Genomic DNA, 26,361 nt, shown 5'->3' on the forward strand with positions numbered 1-26,361 from the left:
TTCTCAGACATTTATAGTCATCAAAAAGTTATACACGTTATCGACGTAGATAAAAATAAATACAATTAAAAGCCTTTATTCTTTAAAATTTTCGACGTAAAAAAATACTGTTAATACATACACCTTTTTTTAAAAAAAATGTCCTTAATACGTTAAAAGCAACGCGAGTGGAGAATACAAAGTTTATACTTAAATTAAATGCATATTATTTACAATATGATAAATATACTATTATTCTTAAAAAATCAATGATTATACAAAAGATACGAACTACGCTATGCGTTACAATATAAAAAAAAAAAATAAAATTTAATAGAAATCTTCTTCTGTCGTTTTCGAGACTGGAGTTTTATTTTTAATTTGCTCTTGATTATTGTACATGTCCGCTACGTCTTGAGCAGTAGTCGCTTGCTCGTAGGTCTTATCTTCACGAATTCTGATGAATCGCGGAAACCTTAGAGATATTCCCTTCTCCGGATCAACCTAAAAAAAAATGAATATAAAATACATATTTCATTAATTCAAACATCATGTATTAAAGAAATTCTTCGAGAGCATTAAATGCAGAATTATTTAAGCTTTTATCATCTTTATTTAAATAAGAAAAAAAACAGGGGATTAAAAAATACTGCGATATTACAAATTACTCGATGAAAACAAAAAATTTTCGGAAAGTATTAAACGTCCACGAATTAACAATTTCTTTAGAGCGCATATACTAAAAACATGAAAAACTCACTATTCCGATGGCCGCCCTATGTACGGGCGAAAGAGAGAGATCAGCACACTTGATTTCCCAAACTTGGATTGGTTCGAACCAATGGTCAGGTTCATGACTGCTATCAAAGCGATAATACGATTTTGCTTGTGGTATTACATGATCTTTGAAGAATTTACTGTGATTTTCAAGATCCTCTTCTTTGAATCCTGTACCAATCTATCAAGAAAATGACACGTAGCTGATACAAATTTAAAACCTAATTCGATTTACATTTACAAATAAATATTTTAGAAGCCTTACCTTACAAATGCTTTGATATTCTTCATTTTCTTGATCATAACAGGCTAAGAGAAAACCACCGTAGGTGCCAGTCCTCTTTCCCTTACCGATGTAACCACCGATCACGACCACGTCGAGCGTGTCACCGACACCATCCAAATAATCCTTCTTCAGCTTCAACCAGTTTCTCGATCGCTTTGCAATTTCATAAGTTGCATCCTTTTCCAATGTCTTCACCATCAAGCCTTCGCAATTGCCTTTCACAGATTCATCCAAAAAGACTTCCACCTCTTCCATCGTCGAGGTATCCATGCTATTAGCGAATTTCCATTCGCCATCCACTTCCTTGAAGTGCTGTTTCAATAACTCACGACGCTTCGCGAATGTTTCCTTCACCAATGGTTCATCATTTAAATATAATAGATCGAACATAAATACACACACTTGTACTTTAATATCCTCTTCATTAGCATCCTAAGAATAAAAACAGTGCTATTTCAGAACACTCACAATTATGACAACTGCTTAATAAAAAGAATAAAAAATAAAGACATAATATTTTAGTTCAAAATAATTGTAATTAAACAAAAATAATTATAACGTTATAATTATTACCTTTCGCTTTCTCGTACTGAGTATTTGGAACGGTAAGATCTGTTTTTTCTCGTTATCCCAAGCGACCGTCTCACAGTCGAGGATACAATTTTTCACCAGATCGCCGCGAGTATTCGCAAATCGCTTAATAATATCTGGATACTTGCTAGTGTTGTTTTCCTGATTTCTACTGTATATATTGACTTGACCATTATCCGCGACGTGTATCTGATTTATCACAATTTTAATTACAACATTTTAAGTAACTTGAAACTAAATTATATTCCAAAATAAATTTATTCTCAAATATATTATGTTTATTCGTAATAATAAAGTTAATTATTGTATCAAATTAACAAAACAAAATAAATACAAACCTGCGCTCTTTCCCCATCGTACTTCCATTCGCAAGTAAATTTCAAACCCTCAAATCGTGTCAAAACTTCTTGAACACCTTTAGTAGGATGTGCTAACATAGGTTTCAATGGTATTCCAGGAGTGAGTTTACATTTGTTCGGCAAAGCATTAATTCCATCTTTTAATAGAACGGGAATTATAAGATCATAATTCGGACATTCACTGTAATAAAATATAACATTAACAAATACTTTACTATATAATACAATAGCTTATTCCCAAATTAAAAATTTAGAATTTTAATTTTAATAAAGAAAAATGTTTTAATTAATTTATTAGGTTTTACATTTATAACATGTTTAATAATATCTTACCAATACGTTGTTTTCAATATAAGTGCTGTCTCGTCGTATTTTTCTTTAAAATGATCGCTCGACATTTTCTTGCTCATGTTTAGAATTTCAGGTGGATAACTTTGTTCCGGTGGTGTCATAGCGGAAGCTAAAGCCAATGCCTAAAAAATTCAAGTATTTATTGTAATTTTATCTTTAAAATCTTTACCGCTGTGCTTTACCGTAGTGCAACATTATGCAAAATGACTTACTTGTAAAACGGATTGTTCTGCTAATCCAATACGAAGCTTTCCAGCTAACGATCTAATGAGGTATTTTGCTTCCATATTACGACACGCAACAAATAGCGTTTGAATCTTATCCAATTTTTTTGCTAAGGACTATAAAAAAAATTAATTTTTATTGAAAAAGGGAGAGAAAAAGAAATTTTTTACTACTCGTATTAACAAAAGATCATAATCGTGTGAATTACCGCATTTCCCGTCATCTGAGCAATTTCTTTCAACTTAGAGTACACATTGGAAACCATCAACGGTGCCGGTTGAAACATAGTTCTCTGATTAGATCTACTACCTTCCGCCACGATACCTAAATCACCAACCTCTTGAACGTCGGCTTTGATTTGTGCGAGGGTTCTACCAGTACATTGCGCTATCGCTTTCATTAAATTTGTATCCGCAACTCCAAGCTCAAGTCCTAAAACGTGATAGACATTGCTAGTAATATAAGGTTTAATAATAATTTAATTAGGTATCTTTCAATAAACACAATATATTTTTAATTTTTTAATAATTTTATTATTACCTTCGTATGCTGGTGCTAATTGATTAAGACATAGATAAACGCTCGGCAAAAGGTCCATAGGGCTTAGAACTATGACTGATCGGAAATAATTTGACAATATCTCTATTATTTTTAATCTTGCGCTCGTCTCCTCGATTATCTCCAAAGTACGCGCAAATGCGCTATACGGAGTTCTGCGAATAAACATTTTTTTTTTTTTTTTTTTTTTTTTTCAAAGCTTTGCACAAGTTTTGCACATGGTCCTCAAAATATTTTCAAATACTGAAATTTTTTTTAACTTACTTATCTCCTCGTTTCCAGCATGCATCGTCTATCGGATGATAAGTAGATGCCCTGGGATTGTATGGCTGATTAGAGGATTTCGCATTACCCGCTTTGTCATCTTTGGTCTCATCTTTTTGTTTAAGTGCTGTAACACGGAACGTTAACAGTATAATAATGCAAATAATTCTTTAAAGGTTTTCAAATAAAAATACATTAAAATGTTAAATAAAATGTACAATGTACACTGAAAGATATAGCGTTTGCTGCGACAACGGCGGCTAGTTTACGCGATCTTAGCGTGGTGTGAGTCGAATTTCATACGAAGCGCGTAGTACATACATACATGTTCCACATAACATCGGCCGCCGAAGAATAAAGGAGAACGCGTTTCCTACTACTACCATACCCGTCCACGGCGGCCGAGAAAAGGGATCCGGCGGAGGGAAATCACGTACGCTATCCGCCGTTGCCGCGGCGAACGTCATATCTACCTTTCAGTGTACTTGTGATATTCTTGAATTACAGAATACTCACTAAAAAAGTTTTCCACTTTCTTATTTTTTTTCTCAACCTTCTTTTCCTTTAAGCTTTCGTCCTTAGAAGTAGTCCGTGATGTCCGTTCAGGTGTAGACTCCTTTGACTTTTCATTATTTTTTTCCTCGTCCAAAGCACATTCGTTTGTATCGTCACTTAAAACAACTATGCTTTCTTTAGACTCGTCTATATTTTCAACTTGTTCCTCCTCATCATCTACATTCAATTTTTTTGGACTTTCAGATAGCTGTAATAATTATTTATAAATATAAGAAAAGTCATTAAGATAATAAAATTCCAAACATTTTAAGAGTCTGAACATACAGGCAGATGGACCTCGTCATCACTGGAATCTACCGGCTCAATAATCCTGGCCCGTTTTTTTTTCACCTTTTCAGTCTTTTTTACTTCTGCAATTTTATCAGACTTAGATTTCTTTAAAGAAGTAGATTTTTTATCTGTCTTTTTACTCTCAACTGTATCATTTATTATTTGAATATCATTGATCTCTTCTACAACATCGTTAACAGCTTTATTTTCTTTCTTTTTATTTTTCTTAGTAGATGAATCTTTCAATTTTGTCTTCTCAGTTTTTTTCGATGATCCAGGTAAAGATTTATTCAACTTATTCTTTGGAGTAGTTCCTTAAAGATAATTAAAAAAATATATTAAATTTGAAAAATCTACAGCTCAACAGTAAAGTTACCTAATTTTCTACTAGGCTTTGCACTTGATGGAGGAGTTTTTGCGATCGCTTTTGACTTTGTATGTTTAACGTTCTGTTTTTTTAACGGTGGAGACCTGTAAAATTAATGATTTATAAGAAAACACATTAAAAATAAAAAGAAACCATTTTTCTTTTCCTTTAATAATTATAATTATAAATTTTAACATAATGGATTTAATTTAATCACCTTTCAGAATCACTGGTGTCTCTTTGCCGTTTGCCATTCTCCTGAATGTTATTTGACGCATCCCGATCCTCCTGCTTGTCCGACAAATTGTGGCTGTTGGTTGTACATATCCAATTAAAAACAACAAATCGACTGCGAGCTGTAACTGCAAGCTCCAGCCGTTGAACTGGTAAAGCCATTGAGCTCAAGCGTGAGCATGTGGCAAGAAACTTTAGCATAATTGACTATAGAGAAAGAGAGATTATTAACAGCAAAACATACCTCTCCGAATTATCCTGACATGAATTTTCCTTCTTGGATATTTTAGTAAAAAAAGAGCTGCAAAAGTAAGGTAAATGAAGTATTGTTCGTGCACGGGAAAAAATTATTGTACTAATTAAACAAATAGATATAATAGAATAATATAGGAAATATATATTATAGGACAGACTGTAATCGAAATAAGAAAATAATTATTAAATTTACTCACTCTATACGACGTTGAGTCATTGTTACGATGCTTCTACTGGCTTCTACGCGTTTGACAGATTTCCCGCGTTTATTTCATGGTAGTAATATAACCTCATTTTCATGGATCAAATGATACATAGAGGACAGTTCTTTAGAGGAAAAAAATTCTAACATGTCCTCTATTTTTACCGATTCAAATCTTCTGAAATAAAAAAAAAAAAAAAAAAACGATGTGACGCCTGAATTAGCTATAAATGCAAATTAAACTTAAAATAGTCTGATAAAAATACTCGACATACATTAATTTGTATAAGTAAAACAATTCTTTCATCAAATATAATGGTTTTATATTGAATTTATTACAAACATTTAACCTTATTTTACAAATAACATTTAAATCAGTCCGGACAGTGTACTGCAAGCTTCAATTTTACTGACGTTCGAAAAGCATGTCGCAATACTTCTTCCGTCATAACTGCGACCTGGCCTATTCTGTTGTCGTGACCACGCGTTAATAGACGGGCAAGTCGCTTGTTAGGACACGTAACAGATACCACTGCATTGATACTGTCGTCAGGTGCTGGATCAAAGTGTTCCAGCTTTACTTTCAAACGATAAGGAACTTCGTTCGGTAAAAGGTCCATTAGCTTTGCCCGCACAGTTTTGTGTATTATATCCTCGCATGTATTGTCGCTATAAATGTATTCCTTGTACTCCCAGGCTCGTGGTTTAGCATTATCTACTAAATACGCCTACAAAACATGAAAATAATAGAATATATTTAATTTAAAAAAAAATTAACATAGAAATTATAATTTTTAAGAATATTTGACAATTCTAAATTACCCTTAGGTCATCAATACCATCACCAGTCAGAGCAGATACCATAAATACATCATAGAAATCTGGAGATTTCTTGCTTTTAGTCAAAGTATAGACAAAGTCGAGTAATATCTCCTTTTTTTTTAATCTGTCTATCTTGTTAATAATCAAAATTATAGGAATCTTGCTTTTTATATCTTCAGTCAACAGTTGTAATAGATTTGTATTAATTTTCTCTCTAGTATATATGTTATCAGCATCTTGTACAATTCCTATAATATCCGCTACTCTCAAAGAAGTCTGTGGATCTTCTATGAAACTTTTGGCTAAATTAAACTTTTTAGATTCCGCCTTGGAAACCATGCCAGGTGTATCCATAAATATCAACTGTACATCACCTTCGCAATAAATTCCACGTGCTTTCGTTTGTGTGGTGTGCACCTTGCAGGACACAGGGCATACCTATTAAAACATAAAATAAAAAGTTGTAGTATATTTTCGTAGAATGTAAACAAGATATGTGGATAAAACGAGTCAGATGATTAGAAACAGAAGAAAATTACCGATCGTTTAATAAGTTGATTAATAAGTGTGCTCTTTCCGGCATTTGGTGCGCCTAGAAAAGCAATCTTTAAAGACTTTTCATTTTCACGACGTGCAATCGACGTGAGGTTTTCGCTGGGCTGCGACGTGAATTCTCGCGAATCGTTTGTTGAAGCACCGGCATTGCTTGAAAAACATCGCCATAAATATCGGGCACTCGCACGAATCGCGTGCCTTTCGATCACAATTAGCATTTCGTATTTAATTAAATTATTTACACAATAAATTACACGTGCAAGCCAAGTACATGTTCGAAGTCAATGTTTCTCAATTTTTATTAGTTTATTATAAAATTTTCCTAGGTTATGTTTCGAGATCCGTGCATTGAATGTATAGTGGCAGCACTACACAGGCTTAAAAATCGAACAATATTTTTTTTTTTTGCAGTTGTTGCATAAGTATCGTGCTGCACTATTTGTACTCTAAACAAACCAACACGTGGGTGGATCAATGAGAAAATCATGAGAAAGCTCGGAAAAGTTTTTCCGAGCGTGGAATTATTTCGTGATATTTGACTGATATTCTCGATCCCGACAAAATGACATATACGTGACACTCATGACTGGCCGCGTACCGCGTCGGTTATAGCGTTAGATTCTTCGTAAAAAGAAAAAGTCACGTTTACGTCGAGCGAATTAAACGAGAATAAGGGTGACTGCTTTCGTTAACGGGATGGAGATTAACGTAGACGATACGGTAATGCCAGGTGATAGTCTGGGAAACGTTGCATCGCTTAAAAAGGAAGGAAAAAACGAGAAGGAGGTCGTAATCTTGGGCCCTGGATTGCGCCGCGAGGGCGAAGCTGTGCTTGTTTGCAAGGCGGGTATCCTAAGGAAACGTGAGCCGGCTGTTTATTACGTAGATAGTTATCAGAAACGGTACGTATGACAGTTGTGAAACATATTCTCTTTTATCACTTTGAATGACGTTAATAGACTCCCTTTGAAACCCGAGTTCGGTTGATCCATCTCTTAACATATTCCTTTGCCTTAAAGGTATGTTCCTAGTCGAGGAGAAAATGTAGTCGGCATAGTAACACAGAAAAGTGGTGACATTTATAAGGTAGACATTGGAGGCAGTGAACAGGCAACGCTATCTTACTTAGCTTTCGAGGGTGCTACAAAAAAAAATCGGCCTGATATACAGATAGGTGATGTGGTTTATGCCAAATTACTGGTAGCTAACAAGGACATGGAGCCAGAGCTCGTGTGCGTTGACTCTCAGGGTAAGGAAAACGACCTTGGTGTGTTAAGCTCGGACGGCATGATGTTCACCTGCTCACTGAGTCTCGTGAGAAAGTTACTTAATCCAGAGTGCCCGCTATTCAGGCTGCTTGGTCGGAATCAAGCATATGAACTTGCAGCTGGATTGAATGGTAGAATATGGATCAAGGCGCCATCAGTTAAAGAAACGATAGCTGTGGCAAATGCCATTTTGGCAGCAGAGTACACAGTGCCTAGTGAAATGCAAAAACTTTGTAACAAAATTGAGAAAATATTAATTCTTATATCGTAATATCAGTAAACGTAAAAAGATTTTTGAGTTTCCTTTATTAAAAAAAAATTTTTTTTTTATGTTGAATTTCTAGTGCAAAAGGTTTGATTTTAAAAACTTAGTATTTCTTCCAAATAAAATCGAAAAGAAAGAAAAACTTTGTTTTGAATACATAGATGTTTTTAGTTGTCTTATTTTAGCATACAAAATAAAGCTACTAGCTGTTATCATTGACAATTACATTTATTATATCAATATTTATAACAAATTCTGTAAATAAATCTGGAAGTTTTCTTAGTTGATATTTTCTAAAACTATTATATACTGAGACAACCGTTATAACAACCATGAAATGCAAATGTACAATTTTCATTAAAAGGTGTTGGTACCATTAGGAATGTATACTTATCCCAGAAACGAGTATATAATTATATAAATTATTAGTGCAAAGTAAGATAGTCAATATAATCTAACGATTAAAAGTGAAGAAATGAGACTAGCTTCGTAAGAAATTCAATGTTTAATTTCGCTTTAACAAAAGAAACTTGGATATTACACACAATCGTATTACACTAACAAAAGAAACAAAAGACATTTGGATATTACACACAATCGTATTACACTAACGATCGCAAACGGTATCAGTATATAAAGATACAGAGTGCAGAGCGTTGCTAGTTATGATAATTTTCATTACATGTCGCTGATATGTGCCTAGTGTAATGCTCTCGTCGATTTGCACGAGCCGTGTGCGACTATATACGATGTTATTTGCCGTAACAGCCTAAATAATGACGATATTTGCACTCAAGCACAACCATTACTTTCATTTTACAAAATGTTAAAAGCAATCTCGAATCCAGTAAATATACCGTTACACGATCCCACAGAATTTTTAATTAATTAAAGATTGCACAGAAGGTGTCTTTGTAGAATGCATTCATTACCCTCTAATTAAAACAGAAAAAAAAATGTAATCTTTTTACACCAATAAATAACAATTAACAACTTATCGCTAAATGTGTACTTACTTAAATTTTGACAATAAAATAATGTACAGTGTAAAATATAAATTTAAAAAGAAGCAAAACAATAAGTATACTTATATATGTATAATATAATAAATATACGCAATAGAGAAACAAAAAAAAGAGAGCTAGAAAACAAAATATAACAATTATATTTAACAATAAAAATATACATTAAAGCTAAACGATAATTTTTGGTCATTTATGGCCCCTACTTCATCTCACAGCACCGTGCTAAAACGAAACTCTACAAGACATCCAGATATTACAAAAGAATATATTGTGACACATTCAGGATCGGACTTTTTTTTTTGTTACCTAACATCACAGATCTAAAAAAAGCATTAAAATCAACTAGATCTTTGCAAAACAAATATCGTACAATTTAAAAATAATCTTTTAAATAAGAAAACAGAAGATAAAAGGAATGTAACAATAAAAAAAATGATTGCATCTTAAAATTCGCCTGACTAAAATCCTAATTAACTATATCTAGTTAAATATACTTTAAACATGTTTTATAAATTATAATTATAAAGCGTAATTAAATGCTTAAAAGATTCATACAATGATTCATTACAATAACTAATTCTTAAAATTAATAAGAACTAATTACTATTAATACACATAATTAAAACTAAGATTCTTTTCTAAAATCCGATCCCGAATACTATGATCGAATACTAAGCGTAAAAATTATTAATAAATCAAATTACATATTTCGCGACATGAATAGTTTGCGATTGTATTTCCTGACACTTTTCCTTTTTTTGTTGCCGTCTTCGAAGTGTTTAGAAAATTTAAACAAATGATACTGCGCCAGCGATATGCGGCAAGTGTAATTTTTACGCGTGGAAATAAAGGAAGTTTGCTAGTTACACATTAAAAGGGAAACACCTGGTATTTCACATTAATTATCTATAATGAAACTATCGATACGTTCTGTCATACCGTGGAAGAAACCGCAGTGGTTTTTCTTTCTTTCACCGAAGATAAACCACACACGTATGTTCATCGCACATCAGGATGTAATTAGGCAGGCAAATATGTATGTTGGGGACGATACATGGTGGCACTAGCAACCATTAAACATACTATTCTATTGGCATTGTGCTTTGCTTAATATATATATATATATATGTATGTATGTATATATGCATATATATATATGTTTTCTCAAAGAGTGCACTAATCATCGAGGTATATCAGGAATAATTATGCAAGGTATATCAATAGCAGAATGATTGATTGCACGCATATCTAACGCGGCGATGATGGTGTTACAAAAGCGTTGAATAAACGATGACACACACGACCAGACAAAACACAAATTTTTAAAAAGTAGAGGGAACGGGAGGAAGAAGCGGAAGGGGACAAAAACATTTGTTTACCAGTAGATACGTAGACTTAATTGAGAAGCAAAAAAAAAAAAATTTAAGATAAGGCCTCGATTAAAAAAGAGCTTTAAAACCAAATAATTTTAATAATTTCTATTTATATTAGAAAGGTTTTGTGAACTTTTAAAAAAGAAGACTCAATTTTCAGAGTCTTACACTAAAAAAATATTGTAAAAAGAATTCAATTTAATAAATTTTATAATATATAATATGTTGAAATGCTAAAACATTAATGACACGAAATTTGTTATTCTGTAAGGATTGTCTTCTGTCGATTGCCTCATCTTAAAAATCATAAACTTATTAAAAACTATGCGCACAGGGATTAATATGATAGAATGTAGATTATTTTGTTTATGATATGAATATAAAATATCTGCCATTATTACTGTAGGTATAAGTTTACACTCGCAATTATATAATCTCATCACATCATCAAATATTTCCCTCTACATTATGAATCCTAATTCACTTTCGCGTCCATCTACCATCGGCGATTTTCTTATACAATCCTAACTGTAGAAAGGAATAGAAAATATATTTGCTATGTGAATATATATAAAGCGCGATTGGTGTATGTCGCACAATTCATCGTTCAAAATGCCATTACTTCTCGCTTATTATAATGATAAGATTTGCAGTGGACGCGTTTTCTATATAAGAAAAATAACTTCCATTACACGAATACGTTTTGTATGTGCAGATATGCTATCCCCTCCACACAGTACAATGGCAGAAATTCCATGACGCACGATGATCTGTTTAAGTTCGTTATCGCAATCATTATATCAGCTTAGTAGTAGTTATAAGAATAATTTTTGCTGGATTATACTATTGCACCGTTTCATCTCTTTGAAATGTAAAACGGTTTACTTTAGTAATTGTCGCTATAGGCATTAGGTATATTTAATGTTATACTTTAGGAAAAAGCAAAATAATTAATTTTTAAAATTTCTAACATCATAAATGAAGAGTCGTATTAATCGAAGAGTCAAATAGCTCTATATGTATCATGTAAATTGAAAAAGAAAAGAAATTTTTAATGTCCAGGACAAAAACAATACGACGACTCTTCTATGGTAAATCAAAGAGGGATGCATAACTTTTGTAAGCGAGATTTTTCGATTAGTAAAGCAAGATTAGTATCGCGTCATAATGTAGAGTTAACATCTGTTTCGATATACAGATAAATATGATCATCAGATTTTTAGCATATATATAATCGTAATGTATATAAAAAATTGTCTTTACTTATGCCTAAAATAGCATGATGTCTCGATTATATAAATATATTATATATGTGTATGCGTATACACATATTTTCATATCATTATAATTATTATTGTATTATTTTCTTACACGTGTATATATATCTATATACCATTCACAACACAGAGTGCATAGTACGAAGCTGTCGTCCACTCATTTTTATATCACCATTCTTTTATACATATGCATATATGTATTTAAGAATGGAGTTTAAAAAAAGAAGCGAATCCAAAGCTTCAATGTAACAACGCACAACCAATTTTTATACAACCTGCGTGCATTAAAGTATCTTGTCACCTTACAATTTCCTCGGAACTTATCTGTACGTCACTATACTTTGAGTGAATTTAATAACTGTAACATAAATATTACGTTTCTCTAATGGTAGAAAGAGAAACGCTCGAATCATTACATATATGTATAATAATTTTACAAATCATGCTTAATAAATATCTCAGAAACAAACTATTGCACGTTTTTTTTCTTTTTTTTTTTTTTCTAACGAACGATCAAATACAGCCAATTAAAGCAACGAGAGAAAATATAACACATGTGCAAGAACAACGTATTCGTTAAAATCGATTGTTCGACACATAAAATATTCTTTTTCATTAACAGAAATCAAATGTCAATCCGTTAATTGATAATTCTGTGCACACGCATGAGACACGATATCTTTCGATAGTGTTGCAGTGTCCAGTTGCTCAATCATAGTAGAGAGATTCATCCACGTCTAGTCGATAGCGTTATTCAAAATATGTAATGTGTTTATTCTCATTATCTTATTTAAATGTATAAATTAGTGCTAGCATATTATTGAAATTTTATTGCACGCGATGCAAAAAAAATGCACATTACTCCACGCGCTTTTATAGGCTGCTGTACCGAGCGATCCACTTCTCTATAGCCTCATTTTCCGACTGTGCGAATAAAAGGTACAAGCGGGGCTTCCTTTACAACATCTAGAAAATGACATCGACAGAATATCGTCGGTAAAATGATGCCACCGAAGTAGAACGCCCTGTATTTTCTCGATTTATTACACCTATTGATACTTGTGCTTTGCGGTACTATCCGCCCTTCTCTTTTTCCCTTCTTAGTCGCTGCTTGGGAAAATTTAATCTTTACGAAACAATGTGTGAGTTGGTGATTTGTTAGACGTAGTTAGTTATTAAGGTAATGCAGAAGTGTACCAAAGCAATGCTGCGCATCCCTCATATGTATGCAAATTGTTTCGAAAAGTAATACAGCAAGATCTAACGTATGCCGAAACGATATTGAAAGTAGTTAGCCCAAGACACTGTGAAAATTAAAACATTACTCCACCACCCTATTGAATTCATTCTAAATCGCGGGATTTTTCTATAAAGAGCACACATAACGACCGGTAGCGTACTTACAATGACGTAATAAGTAGAAGTATCTACATGTAAACTTATAACGAAAAACAAAAAAAAATCTTTTCTTACTAAAATTTCTAGGAAGGATCTTTCAACGACTTGTGCACACCTTAAAACGGCAGTAAGTTTATCATACTGTATATACGTACGATCCGATTGCTTAAATGACAAATGAGCATGTAAAAAAAAGTCACGATACTCGCATGCTATTCCCGTGCATTGCGTTACATCTCCAAAAAAGGTAAACAAGTTAAAAATGCATTTTTCTTTCTTTGATGAGTATTGTTCGATCGTCGCGTGATTCATTGCAAATTCTTTTAAATTATACTCTTAAGAGTTACAGTCTTACTACAATGCTTTTGGCTCACTAAAAATTCCACTTCCTTTTAAGCTCGATCACTGAGCAATCATTAAGTGTGTCTCATCGAGAACCTATACACGAGAGGAAATGTCCTGCAGTAAACGTCTCTAAAAAAATCTATTACCTCCTCTCGTAAAGAAATCTGACATGGAGTCTTACAATCTGAATTTGAACACTTCATTGTTGCGTTGTAACATCAGAGATCGAACGAGACCGAGAATCTTTATTTTTTCGTCTTTTTCTTTTCTTTTCTTTCTTTTTTTTTTTTTCAATTCCTTCCGTTTCAACAGTCTCGTTTTCTTTTTGTTCTTATAAATTTGAAGCCATGTTATTCATTTAATATTATTACAATATTTTGATAGAGGCGCAACTCCCGAACTCTCAAAAGTGAGCTTTTATCTATCTAAATTACATTTCTTTCTATATTCCTGCGTATATAAAAATCTACGCTTTATCCTTGAAATCACTTGTAAATCTTCCAAGAATAATAGTAATTTCCTATAAATGTCTCACTGAAATTCTTAATATCGTTAAAGAGGCATGGGTTCCGCGAAAACCCTTTTAGAATAAAAGCCGATTGTTTCGCTCGATCTCTGATTGCAAAATAAAAAATTAATCGAAAAAACGTAACGGGTCACTCTAAGCCGGTGAACCAGTTGGAGTACCCTCACATTTTTTCCTGCATTTGCCATGATTGCTAAAGTCTTACGTCTTTTTAGTCTATCGATTTCATCGATCATTGTTCTTCATTCTCCTTTTTTGACAAACTCGAGGCCTTTCCAATAAACTCGGTTACTTACGTTCGAAGATGACATGGAAAACTGCATCCAAATTACTCATTTCGGAGCGGAGCAGATCTAAGTTGAACAAAAAACGCTAAAGCCGTCTAGGTTGCACGACGCTGTTGTTGTTGAGGCGTGTAGTCGTCTGATTGTTGAAGTTCTCGTCTTGTGGTACGTGCTCAGTGCGCTCGTCGAAAAATCCCGGATTCAGAATAATGTTGGGGACGAGCTCAATCACCTCCTGCTCCTCCAGCTGCGCTGCAATTTCGGAACGGAGATTAATTTTCATTAGTCTAGGCCACGGGTCTAATTAGCTTCTACCCTCTCCCTTCACCGGTTTTTCTTTGTCAGGTATTTTAAACCATTTACAACTAGAAATTTCGTCAATTATACTTTTTTTCCAAAGTTTTTTTTGTTGCATATAACTATATTGCAATAATAAAATACAATTTTCTCCATTGCCAATCAAAACATAACTTGCCTGACAAATAAACTTGCTACTTTTGACCTACCTACAACGATACCGTCAGTCTTATCTCGGCATTAATTATCTAAGATTATAATGCTTTCTATGACTATTGTAATATTTACTATTCATTCATCATTAACTAAATTATTATCGGCAGGCTTGATATTATTATATATACAGCATACGTAATACCTAATTGTAATAATAAGAGAAAATATTCATATTCAAAAGTTTCAGTAATCAGACAAGTAAATCTGCGGTAGAAAAATTCTATTGAAAAGTTTGAGATTTCATTCCAATGTGTGCCACATATCATAAAAGATAAAATTATTAATAATTTATTTGTGTGCTCATTGTTAGTGTTCGGTGCGGCAATCTGAAAAGTGTATTAATATAATTGATGCGATGAGATCTTCGTTAAATGTTTTGTATTTGTCGGTAAATATGTTTTATCTAATGAAAAAGTTTTACAAGGTGCTCAGAGTATATAGAAGTACAAAAATATTAATCATTTCGAAGAACATGGCTGTCGCGTAATAGAGAAAAGCCAAAAGATCAAGATTATAGATAAGTCAGCTAGCCGACTAAGATGCTAACAGTTTTGTCGTTTGTTAAATGAGTGATGTAAGATTTTCAGCTAATTTGTATCAAGGCTTTTATGGAGAGAGAAAACAATTTTCTCGAGCATCGTGCTTATTAGAGGCCATGAATGTTATGATTGTCGCCAGCGGAAAGTAGTAGTAGCAGCAGTAAAGAGATAGAGTAGAAGCGGAAGCTTTTACGATATGGTTATCAGATAAAATGCTTACAAGGAACCTTGCACTCGCGATACAGTAGGTAACAAGTACCTAAACCAAGAATCAAAAGTGTGCCCATCACAATACCTACGGCTGCCACCCAAACGCGTGTATCGAAATTTTCTACGCCAGCTAAAAGATGTCGGGCGAGCTCTGAAAATTAGGTACGTCGCATAATAAAGTTGCGTTAGTTTTAGTTTAAATATTGTACAAGGAACGTCTAATTAAAATTTATATTTTATAATTTCTATGGAGCATATACAGAGTATCCCATAGTAGTAAACAGACACTTTTTCGGTAGTGGGTAGAACTTACCAAGACGAAAAGTCTTATCGTGAAAAATGTAAAACGGCATTGAACTTTTTTTCTTACCTCGACAAGTTCTACCTATTCCCGAAAGTGTTTACTATGGGACACGCTGTATATAAAATGTGCCAAAACTGCTGCAGTTAATTAAAATTATTAACATTAAAATAATAAAACTTTAAATCAAGCATATCACTTTTAGATCAAGCATACCTCGATTTCAACAAGATCTTTTAAAGCTCGATAAAAACAAATTTAATATTTAATCTTATTTTTAATTTACAACAGCGAAAACAGTTTTAGCTATATATCCATGCATAGTTTTTAATCTTATTTTGTCCCAGCGATGAGATAAAATTTTTATATGTAGATTCACGAAGTAATTAATAATTAATAATTGCATCAAAGTACCCAGTTCTTCTATACTGTACTGCGTGTGACCCTCGACTTCCACGATCTCTCCTTTTCCTAATTGATTGGTTGCCCACACTCGAAACGAGTATGTTGTGTTTGGCACCAAATGATACACGTCTATCTGTCTCTTTAAAACAATGAAACAATCGTTAATCTTAATTCAATTAATCTATTTATGTAAGGGATGGAATAACTCCGTAACGTTATATTAAAAATGTGTTATGTGATCTAGAAAATAAAAACTGAAATAAATATTATATAATGTTACGCTATTGCGACGATTGCAGATTATATAACGTTATCAAGTTATCTCTTTGCGTCTTATTTTCCAGCATCCCGTTTACTATCTTGAATTTAGAATATTTACAGAATTTGGAGGAATGTGTATTGGGCTAATGGGCTTCCATTCTTCCGGTTCTTCCCCCACCACTGGTTTCAAACGATATTCAGCAGTGAAGTCTATGATAGGATATCCACCGTTACCATCCACTTCCCAAAGAATGTTGGCCAATATTGTAGATGGCTTGACCCATACATTTTGTAGAGCTGGAGGAGGTGCTAAAAAAAAAAAAAAAAAAAAAATAAAAAAAAAATAAGAGATTGTTTAAAATCTGAAACTTTGTTACTCATTATAAATGATTAAATATTATCTTGTAAAACGTTAAAATGATTGAACTAAAACATACTTCTGACCGTCAAATTGAATATAGTTTTGTCGAGATCGTCGTCTAAGGTGCACGAGTAATTGCCAACATCGTTCACGCTGACGTTTGATAGCTTCAGCATGCCGTTTGGTTCGACTTTCAACCGTACAGCCTGTCCATCCTCCCGCCCTTCCCTTACCCACATTACATTGGGTTGCTCATAACGAGGAACTACATTCTCTGTAGTGCAAAACAATTCTAGATCCTTACCCACGTCCACGGCAACATGCTGCATTGATACGATGGCTACTGCTTCCTGCCATCCTGCAAATTATATGATCGTTAACATTGATCCTGTACAATTGTTAACCACACTAGCATTAACTTTAGATTAATTTTTAAGTTTTTAATTACTCAGAAAACGTAAACGAGTAAATTAAAAAAAAACAACTTTGTTATGTCTAACAGAAAAATTATTAAATATGCATTAAATAAAATATCAAAACTGAATACACAGCGCTAAGACTTATTCAAATCACAGATACGCTTCGAATCGAGATCTTATCACTTCGGTCACATTCTACTTCCTCATTTTTTTTTTTTTTTCTTTCCTTGCAAACTATGAATATTTAATTCTCCTTAACGACGTAATAAAAACGAACCTTTAGCCGCGGCGTCATGCAACAACTTAATCGCAATTCGTTCTGAAACGATCGTCAATGAATCGGGGAAAAGGGGGAGGGTGACGGTGATACAAAAAAAAATCACGTCGCAATCACGGCAGGTGGTTTCGCCGGTCGCGTACTCCGTTGCTCGCGCGGCGGCAACGGAAACGTCGCGAACGATCAACGGAGCAGCGACGGGATACCTTCTTTATATAACTCGGCCCTGAATCGTAACGATCGTTTTATGCGGGAACTATAGCCGGCCGCGAGTTGCATGATCGTTGGACATGTATCACGGCATTGTTCTTCGACGGAAGCGTGTCCGTCTCACTCTCTTTTCGTTCTTTTCTCTCACTCCCTCAGTCCTTCTCTCTCGCTCGTTTTCTTCGCGGTTACTACGTTTGGCCCTTACCTGTCAGGAAGAGTATCAGCAACGGTAGCAATTTACGTTCGTCCATTCTGCCATAATAACGCAGCGAAACGCCTGGCGAGACTTAACTTCGTCACGGGACTCCTCTCGATTGCATCCCTCTCGCGGTCATGTCGTACGGTCGCTCGCGTGCTTTTTATTCGCAACAATTTCCCCGCAGTGGCGAGGGGACCACACGGGGCGGAAGGAGAACGAGGAGAAGGAGGAGGAGGCGCGTCACTCGGTGTCGATCGCCGCCGCCGCCGTCGCCGCTGTCAAATTCATCGCGCCGTGCTTCGTTTCACGTCAACCACCAACCGTCCGTCAACAGCGATCACTCCGCGAATCCCGAACACCGCCCGTCTGGCGCGCCGCCCTATTTTATTGAATTATAGGAACCTGCAAAGACAGAGGTAGGCCCGTCTCTTCTTGCAGAATCGCGCCGGCAGGACCCTCTACCACAGCAGTCGCGCACTTTCGTCTCATTATCGATAAAAACGTTTTCTTTGTTCGTCTTACTTGTTTAAGGTAAGAGCACTTGCGCAATTTTAGTTTCAACGACATCTGCAAATTGCCGTTACCGTATTCACTTTTATTTGCGCCGATGAGAAATTTTATTAAAATCTGGAAAATAGGATAATTACTTTCCAAGCAATACGGAAGGACACTCCTCAGTTTACGAACATTTGCTTCCCTACAAAACTGAACGTGGTTTTTAATGTATGATTTGAACTCTGAACAAGTATCGCATAATCTACTAAGATGAAGAGGAAAAGGAACAAGGAAGAATCTAAGAACTGTTATGAAAACCCATTGAATGGATTTAGAAGAAGGTAACGACTTGCAATTACATTTTTTTCTATTCAGATTGATAAAATTATCAATCTTTTTGTTGGATAGTCTGGAAGAGCTTAGATACGTTGTTGGAAAGATCATGATCAACAATGATAGGAGGTTAACTCGTTCAATGGTACGGAATTTGAATCACCAAGATACAACAATTTCTTTGAGCGATTCCGAATTCTGTCAGACGAACGAAGCTCGGAACAGTGTAATCGTTATCAATGACAGCGACAGCGACAGCGAGGTTGAAATAACCGATTTTGACAATGGCAAGCCAATACAAATAGATGATACAGGTGAAAATAATACTTCAGTCAAGATCATTGAATGCATTTCGGCACCTTCCTCGTCTGCAAAAAAAAAACCAGAAATTATTATCGAGCAAATTAATAGTAGATCTTCCAAAACGCAACTTTATGATTCTGTCAGTTTGTCTAGTTTGTCAAGTACAGAATCTTTATTAAATAAGGAGGATGATGGTAAGTCTAGCCAACTTTTTTTAATGCAACAAAAATTGATTTTGATACTATTTTAAAAGAATACTTATATTATGTTATATCTAGCATCAACAAAAGCAGAAGATGATGTTGTCGAATTATGGTCTTGTCTGCAAAAATCAAATGCCAGAAGAAAAAGGAAAAGAAAAAAGAACAAGACAAATGCAATGTATATGATAGACAAAAAACCAAATTTGAATTATCTCAAATATTTGGAGATTAATAAACAATCTAAGAAAAGGAAGAGAAAACATGATCTATCTTCTGACGAAGAGATATCAAAATGTGCAGACAGTTCAAGAGAAAGGCAGAATGACAAATCCTTGGAATCAAGTTCCACAAATTCACCCTGCCTCAAAAAGAAAATGATTAATTCGAATGAGCAGAACAGCCAAATATATTCAGCACATAAATTAAGAACAATAGTTGTTGATGGTTGCAACGTAGCATTATCGTATGATAATTTTTATTTAATTGTGCATATTATAATCAATTTTTATGAAATGCTTAATTGGCTATTCATACATAGTTATAAAATACATAAAAACTGCAAAAAAACTTGTATGTATCATTACAATTTAAGCAAATGTTGCTTTTTTATATTTTAGTTATACAAACGGTAAAAAATTCTCAGAAAAAGGTATCCAAATGGTAGTAGATTATTTCAAATTGAAAGGTCACACTGTGAAAGTTTTCTTACCGCAACACATTCGAAAAAAGGAATATACATATGTCGAACAACTGTATAAAACAGGCATAGTTGTCTTTACACCTAGCCGTATCGTTGAAGGAAAACTAATCGCATCTTATGACGATCGGTAAGTATAATAATACTTTTCCCATATAAGTAGAAAAATAGAAAATTTCAGTACCTTTACAGTACTATTACAGTACAAAATAGGTCTTTAAAATGCTTGTTGCATATTATATGTATTGTATAAATATCTTTTTATATAAAAAATTTAAATCTAAATTTTTTCATCTTTTTGTTTTTTTTTTATTTTTTTTTTGCAGATTTATTTTGAAATATGCGACTTCATGTGGCGGTATAGTGGTTTCCAAAGATCAATATAGAGATTTGTACAAAGAGAAGCCGGAATGGCGTGATACAATTAAAAACCGCTTATTAATACCCACTTTCGTCGAAGATTATATCATGTTTCCAGAAGATCCATTAGGTAGGTTTGGACCTAATCTCGAACAATTTTTGCGACATTATTAATGTAATTATAACGATATTGTAATAATTTATATAATTATCATACATTTCATTAATTATTTGTGGAAAAATAATTAGTGTCCTTTATGAAGACAAAATTAAAACATGTCTTTTTTTATCCAATACATGCACTTTCAAACTGTAATCCATAAATACAAAAAGTTGAAGTTTGAAAGGATTAAATTTTTCTAAGTAATAATTTTTTTCATTAAAATTGCATTTGCATGTTTGGATATTTTGTATACTTTCACGCACATATATGCATTTTTATGAGATTTATATGTTAGAAAAAAAAACATAATACTGATTTTGTATAAAATTCATATAAAATGTCGCAAAGATAATAATTTATATTTCTGTAGCATTTATACTTCTTTAATAAAAGCATTGATATAATAGTTATATTATAAAAATAGTTTTTTATTGGTTTCGAAATGCTGTTTGCTGTGTGACAGAATGTAAAGAATAAGTTCTTTACATATATATATAAATAATAATAATAATTATTATTTTTATTTTATATAGTCGCAATTTTTTGTCACAACTTTTTTTTTTTTTTTTTTTTTTTTTTCGAGATATGAAAATGGTACAATTTTACATATAAAATTTATACATAATAATTATACAAAGACGCTACAAACTATATTGTCTGTCCTATGCTGGTCTCCAACAATATTTTCCCGATTGATGAACAAAATCCATACTTTCTTGTGCCGATTCTCGTGCGAAACGTTGCATCATGTTCTCATTATCGTTATTATGATACACATTTGATAATACTGTTTCGTGTTGGAAAGCTGAACTAACAGCTGAAATAGTTTTGCATAAATTAATGAACGATATTGCATACATTAAAATTTAACAAAAATATAAAATGTGTACAAGTATCATACCAGTCTATAAATAAACTTTTTTCTGTGTGAAATTATATACTTACATGATTTAGCGAATAACTTCCTCAAGACATAATCGTCATCTGCGGTTGAAACCGATTCTTCCTTTTCACCAGAACGTCCTAAACGACGACCGATCAAACAAGGAACACGTTCTCCTTCAAATATCGCAGAAACATTTGTCTTGCCAGAATACGAGTGTTTTTTGTATTTCTTGCTTTTACGAGATGATAATTCAATTTTATCAGATTTTAAATTAAGTTGGCTTTCTTTTTCTACAGAATTATTGTTTAAAGATTTCACAGAAGTTACATTTTGTTCACAATTGTCCTTTTTAAATATATTTTTATTTTCTATACTGCTGCTTTTCTCAACAATTGCATCAGAATTCATATTAAAATCTTCATTGCATTCACTCAATTTTTGTGTATTGTCTTGATCAGGTGGCAAACTTTCATTTACAAGCGAACTATTCTTTGTAGCGACAGATTCAAATTCGGGTTTCGAATTATTAGTTTGTTCGTCGTGATTTCCTTCGCAAGTGCTGTCACTTGCGTTTTCATTTTCATTACGTTTCGATTTAACACTAGCACTTATCTTTTTACTGAGAGTTGACGCTAATTTTTTCATCTGTTCAATTTTGCTGCGAGAAAACCTACCAGGAATATCAGGTGTCAATTTAGATTCTCTAAATAAACGATCCGATTCAGAAGACTCGCCATTTATCGGTTCATTCAAATTGAACAGCTCTACCAAATCCGTTGTTTTAAATAGACGTCGTTGGCGGGGATCGTTAAGAACTTTATTTGAAAGTAGCAATTTGAAAATCTGTCTGTGATATATCTGAATAGAAAGAAGCACTTTGTTATTAGACTGATCGAATCTTAGAAATGTATTTTGTAATTTATATACTATTTTTTTATCATTAAATCCGCTAAATATAATTAGTTGTTGTTACCAACCTTTTCTTCTATCGTACCAGCGGTAATTAATCTATAAATAGTAACTTGTTTATTCTGTCCTATTCTCCACGCGCGTTCTCTCGCTTGGGCGTCCGTGGCTGGATTCCAATCCGGATCGTAAATAATCACTCGATTCGCACCGGTTAGATTTACTCCTAGGCCTCCTACGCGCGTTGTCAGCAAGAACACGAAATACGACTCATCCTTTGACAATAAATTAATTTTTTAAGGATACTTATCGTCATTATAATTTTTTTTAATGATACGTACATTATTAAATTTGTTAATTGTTTGATGTCGTTGAGACATTGGTGTTGTTCCATCCATTCTCAAGTAAGTATATTTTTCATGTTGCAAAAGAGACTCCAAAATGTGCATCATCTGTACAAAAAAATTAATACGATAACTTTACATTAAAAAAGAAAAAAAATTTATATTCTATGTGTTATGTTAAAATAACAAAATTCATTGTTTACCTGTCTTCCTTGAGTAAAAAGCAACACTCTATGCCCTTGCTTTTGCCAAATGTTCAGAAGAGACCGAACCACAGTCATTTTTCCAGCACGTTTCCAGTAACCGAATTTTTGTAGATGTTTCTCGGACAAGTCGATATCTTCATCAGAATCCTTACATAAGAAAAGACAAAGTTAATAAACTTATAAACTGGATGTTCTTTTGTTAGTTTTATGATCTTACTAGTTCTCTGGTATACAAAAATAAGTCCGGATGATTGCATATCTTTCTCAATGCTGACAAGGCAATAAGAAACCTTGCCCTATATTTTCCACTATCGCGATAAGTATTTCTCTCGTGAAGGACAAAGGATACATCATCTGAACACAGATATTTTTTATATATTTTTGTTTGCTCGTCCGTTAAACTGCAGAATAATACCTAAAAAGAAAGATATGTATTAATTCAAGAAATTATTTAAAAAAATAAAAAGAATATTGTCTGCAAAAACATATATCTAAAAAAAAAAAAAACACCTGTTCATTTTTCTCTGGTAGAGTGAGATGATGCTTCACATCGGTCTTCGTTCTTCGAAGCATAAATGGCTTAATAGTATCTTTTAGCATAGTGGCTATTTGAAGAGCTGTTGCTTCTTGAAGTGGCGTAGCATTTGCGTACCCTCCGCGTGTTATAGGAGCAGCGCAATGTTCTAAAAATGCAGGTAGAGTGCCTAGTTTGCCAGGCAAAATAAAATCAAACAAAGACCAAAGTTCCTTTAAAGAATTTTGCAATGGACTTCCACTTAACAACAATCGATGTGGTGTTGAGAATTTCTTTACCAGACGGCTCACCTGCAAAATAATAATATAATTTAATAAATAAAAAAATTATTGACACTTACTTTCATTTACAATCAATCTGTTGTATTAATGAAAGTATAATAGTATAATTACCTTTGCTTGTGGATTACGAATCTTATGCCCTTCGTCTAGGATAACATAGTCCCATTGACTAGACACAAGCAAATCTTTATGTTTAAGAACTCCGTTATAAGAAGTAATAAGTATCCCACCAGTTTGTAAAGATTCTATTAAACTTTCTGGATCACCTAAATAAAAACATTGAATATCACATTGCTGCGCTCCGACAAGCAATAAAATTCGCTGTTTTTTCTAAACGGAAATTGATTCTTTCCGCGGCGCGCGGGCGTGTCTTTGAGGGCGAGTGAGTGTGCTATGGTGCTCGAATAATCACGCGCCGAAGCACAACAATGTAATATGACCCACGAAAAATATGTAACTTTTATACATATATTCTTCTAAAATATACATAATTTTTTTGTTTTAGAGCTGTATAAGTAATGACTACATTTTTTTTACAGCTGTTTTTACTTACCGTTGTAACCACCAGAATGATGAAGTACAATAACTCTAAAAAATGGCCACCATTCGTGAAAATGTTTTACCCATTGCTCCATTAAAGTAGCAGGACATATAACTATAGTGGGACCCAACCCTCTGTATCTATTAAACATATATAAAATATTTTTAAACATTAATATAATTATATCATAAATAATAATTAACGTAAGTAAGAAAAATAAAATATACCTTCCGTTATGAGAAAGTAATTCGCTACAATCTAAACCAGCAAGAAATGCAATAACTTCCACAGTTTTTCCTAATCCCATTTCATCACCTAAAAGGCCACCTAAATTCCGACCATGTAATTCCCAAAACCATTGAACTGCGATCTTCTGATATCTGTATAAGAGGAAATGGTATATTATAAAAAGATCGAATCATATTAAGTTAAATATTAAATTAATTCTATTAAAAAAAACTAATATTAAAATAATTTAGTCTAGATTCAAAAAAATTGTTCCTTAATTCTTAAAAGTACACACATTTCATAAAATAAATTAAAAAAAGCATCTACCTATATAACTTTTCCCAAATACATTGTGGTACTTTAAAGAGAGAATCGACTTTGTGCATTGCTTCGTCTTTAGGATAAACGTTTGTTTCCATTCTCTGTCTGAATAACTGATTATTTCCGTCATCTCGAGCTAAATAAATTTCCAAAGTAATAAGATCAAAATATTAAAAAAAAAACAAAAAATATATCAATTAAATGTAGACAACACATACTTTTTTTTGTGCGAGTATACCCTGATTTAACTGACACTTTTCTTTTTTTAGATTTCTTGTCTTCTGTATCTAAAAAAGAATTTTCATCAAAATATATCTTTTTTGAACTTAAATATATTATTATATTTAAAATATTACCAGAATCTTCATCATCACTTGGAACATATTCACTTTCTGAACTATTATTAATTTCACTTGCTATACTGGAATTTGCTTTGTCTATATTTTGTACAGTATTATCTTTATTTTCATACATAGACTTTTGGTGTTTTTTATTCTTTTTTGCATCAGTACTATGTAATTTTGATTTTTTTACAGGTAGTGAATGATCTTTATCAGAAGGTGTCTTAGATACTTTCTTCTGTTTTTTTCTTTGTTCAGCAAGATCAGCTTGTTGTTTAAAATACTTTTCAAGATCTGATAATTGAGAACTCTTATTGACAGCCCTAAAACAATGTCAAAAATTATTAGTTTATATCTTGCATAAAAGGTAAAATCAATTATTTATTGTAATATACCCTTCTTTTTGTTCCAAAGTAGACTGCTTGAATTCTGCTTCAAATGGAGTAATTTCTCCAATTTCAACCTGTTTTTGCAACTCTGCTCGATGATCCTCCTTGTTAGTACCTTCAGCATTTTCAGGATTCAGTTCAATATCACTTTTTTGTATGCCACACTGATTATTTGACTTAATTGTAGTATGCCTGATATGTTCTGATACTTCTTGCAAAATACTATCTTCTGTTTTAACCGATACTATCTGTAGACATTGGCAGAAATTAATTCACAGAAAAAAGGATAAAGAATAAAATCATTATCTATTATTTTAATACATTACATTTACATATTGTATATAATATAGAGAAATTTTATAAGACTTGTCACTCTAACCTAAATATATTCTTAATATTAATTATAATAAGAATTACAATTACCTCTCGCAGATTATTTGGAAAGTCACTCAACATATCTCCCATTGCGTCTTTATTAAAATCTGACGTAATATTGTTATCGTTACACTCGTTATTTCTCTCTGCCATGCCGTGTAATTACATATTACGCGTGACAGGTGTATTACGTCAGTTTATGCGAATTTAACATTGATTTTTCAACAGACGTACTCGTACAAGATCGTTTGTGCATACAATGCACCGAGCATGAATTGCACGCATTAGTGAGTAATTTGTAAAAACAATCATTCGAACTTGAATTCG

At 33.0% G+C, this 26,361-nt stretch overlaps 6 protein-coding genes across 8 annotated transcripts; 2 read left to right on the forward strand and 4 right to left on the reverse strand.

Moving 5' to 3' along the window:
• Positions 1-60: 60 nt before the first annotated feature.
• Dnalig1 (DNA ligase 1) lies at positions 61-5,476 on the reverse strand. 2 transcript variants are annotated; one of them, XM_070655840.1, is made up of 16 exons: positions 5,290-5,475; positions 5,082-5,138; positions 4,821-4,913; positions 4,613-4,707; positions 4,231-4,550; positions 3,907-4,153; positions 3,391-3,517; positions 3,109-3,281; positions 2,777-3,000; positions 2,556-2,684; positions 2,326-2,465; positions 1,972-2,173; positions 1,616-1,822; positions 1,022-1,474; positions 740-937; positions 61-483 (listed from the first exon to the last, which is right to left on the reverse strand). In XM_070655840.1, exons 1-16 carry the CDS (start codon positions 5,307-5,309, stop codon positions 310-312), a joined length of 2,859 nt encoding a protein of 952 aa, XP_070511941.1. In that variant the 5' UTR covers positions 5,310-5,475; the 3' UTR covers positions 61-309. The 2 variants fall into 2 exon arrangements, with proteins under 2 accessions (XP_070511941.1, XP_070511940.1); XM_070655839.1 differs by having other exon boundaries at positions 4,821-5,138; positions 5,290-5,476.
• Positions 5,477-5,607: 131 nt separating this feature from the next.
• LOC139102149 (GTPase Era, mitochondrial) lies at positions 5,608-6,889 on the reverse strand. Its single transcript, XM_070655863.1, has 3 exons — positions 6,656-6,889; positions 6,117-6,554; positions 5,608-6,022 (listed from the first exon to the last, which is right to left on the reverse strand). Exons 1-3 carry the CDS (start codon positions 6,887-6,889, stop codon positions 5,669-5,671), a joined length of 1,026 nt encoding a protein of 341 aa, XP_070511964.1. The 3' UTR covers positions 5,608-5,668.
• Positions 6,890-7,367: 478 nt separating this feature from the next.
• Rrp40 (exosome complex component Rrp40) lies at positions 7,368-11,124 on the forward strand. Its single transcript, XM_070655872.1, has 2 exons — positions 7,368-7,573; positions 7,691-11,124. Exons 1-2 carry the CDS (start codon positions 7,368-7,370, stop codon positions 8,208-8,210), a joined length of 726 nt encoding a protein of 241 aa, XP_070511973.1. The 3' UTR covers positions 8,211-11,124.
• Positions 10,724-18,333, reverse strand: LOC139102151 (contactin-1a). 2 transcript variants are annotated; one of them, XM_070655867.1, is made up of 6 exons: positions 18,134-18,333; positions 17,099-17,380; positions 16,780-16,970; positions 16,410-16,539; positions 15,705-15,845; positions 10,724-14,679 (listed from the first exon to the last, which is right to left on the reverse strand). In XM_070655867.1, exons 1-6 carry the CDS (start codon positions 18,177-18,179, stop codon positions 14,657-14,659), a joined length of 813 nt encoding a protein of 270 aa, XP_070511968.1. In that variant the 5' UTR covers positions 18,180-18,333; the 3' UTR covers positions 10,724-14,656. The 2 variants fall into 2 exon arrangements, with proteins under 2 accessions (XP_070511968.1, XP_070511966.1); XM_070655865.1 differs by having other exon boundaries at positions 10,724-14,684.
• Positions 18,334-18,556: 223 nt separating this feature from the next.
• Positions 18,557-21,102, forward strand: LOC139102146 (uncharacterized). The gene is made up of 6 exons (XM_070655859.1): positions 18,557-18,658; positions 18,766-18,963; positions 19,031-19,452; positions 19,537-19,924; positions 20,079-20,288; positions 20,485-21,102. The coding sequence occupies exons 2-6, from the start codon at positions 18,893-18,895 to the stop codon at positions 20,690-20,692; spliced, it is 1,299 nt and encodes a 432-aa protein (XP_070511960.1). The 5' UTR covers positions 18,557-18,658; positions 18,766-18,892; the 3' UTR covers positions 20,693-21,102.
• A 130-nt stretch (positions 21,103-21,232) lies between these two features.
• LOC139102131 (DNA excision repair protein ERCC-6) lies at positions 21,233-26,344 on the reverse strand. The gene is made up of 15 exons (XM_070655833.1): positions 26,083-26,344; positions 25,666-25,907; positions 25,286-25,593; positions 25,148-25,216; positions 24,936-25,065; positions 24,608-24,760; positions 24,393-24,520; positions 23,951-24,105; positions 23,534-23,848; positions 23,241-23,438; positions 23,021-23,170; positions 22,815-22,925; positions 22,545-22,748; positions 21,627-22,425; positions 21,233-21,498 (listed from the first exon to the last, which is right to left on the reverse strand). The coding sequence occupies exons 1-15, from the start codon at positions 26,185-26,187 to the stop codon at positions 21,344-21,346; spliced, it is 3,222 nt and encodes a 1,073-aa protein (XP_070511934.1). The 5' UTR covers positions 26,188-26,344; the 3' UTR covers positions 21,233-21,343.
• Between the last annotated feature and the right edge of the window lie 17 nt (positions 26,345-26,361).

This window comes from Cardiocondyla obscurior, linkage group LG04, assembly GCF_019399895.1.
Source record: "Cardiocondyla obscurior isolate alpha-2009 linkage group LG04, Cobs3.1, whole genome shotgun sequence".
Lineage (NCBI taxonomy): Eukaryota > Metazoa > Arthropoda > Insecta > Hymenoptera > Formicidae > Cardiocondyla > Cardiocondyla obscurior.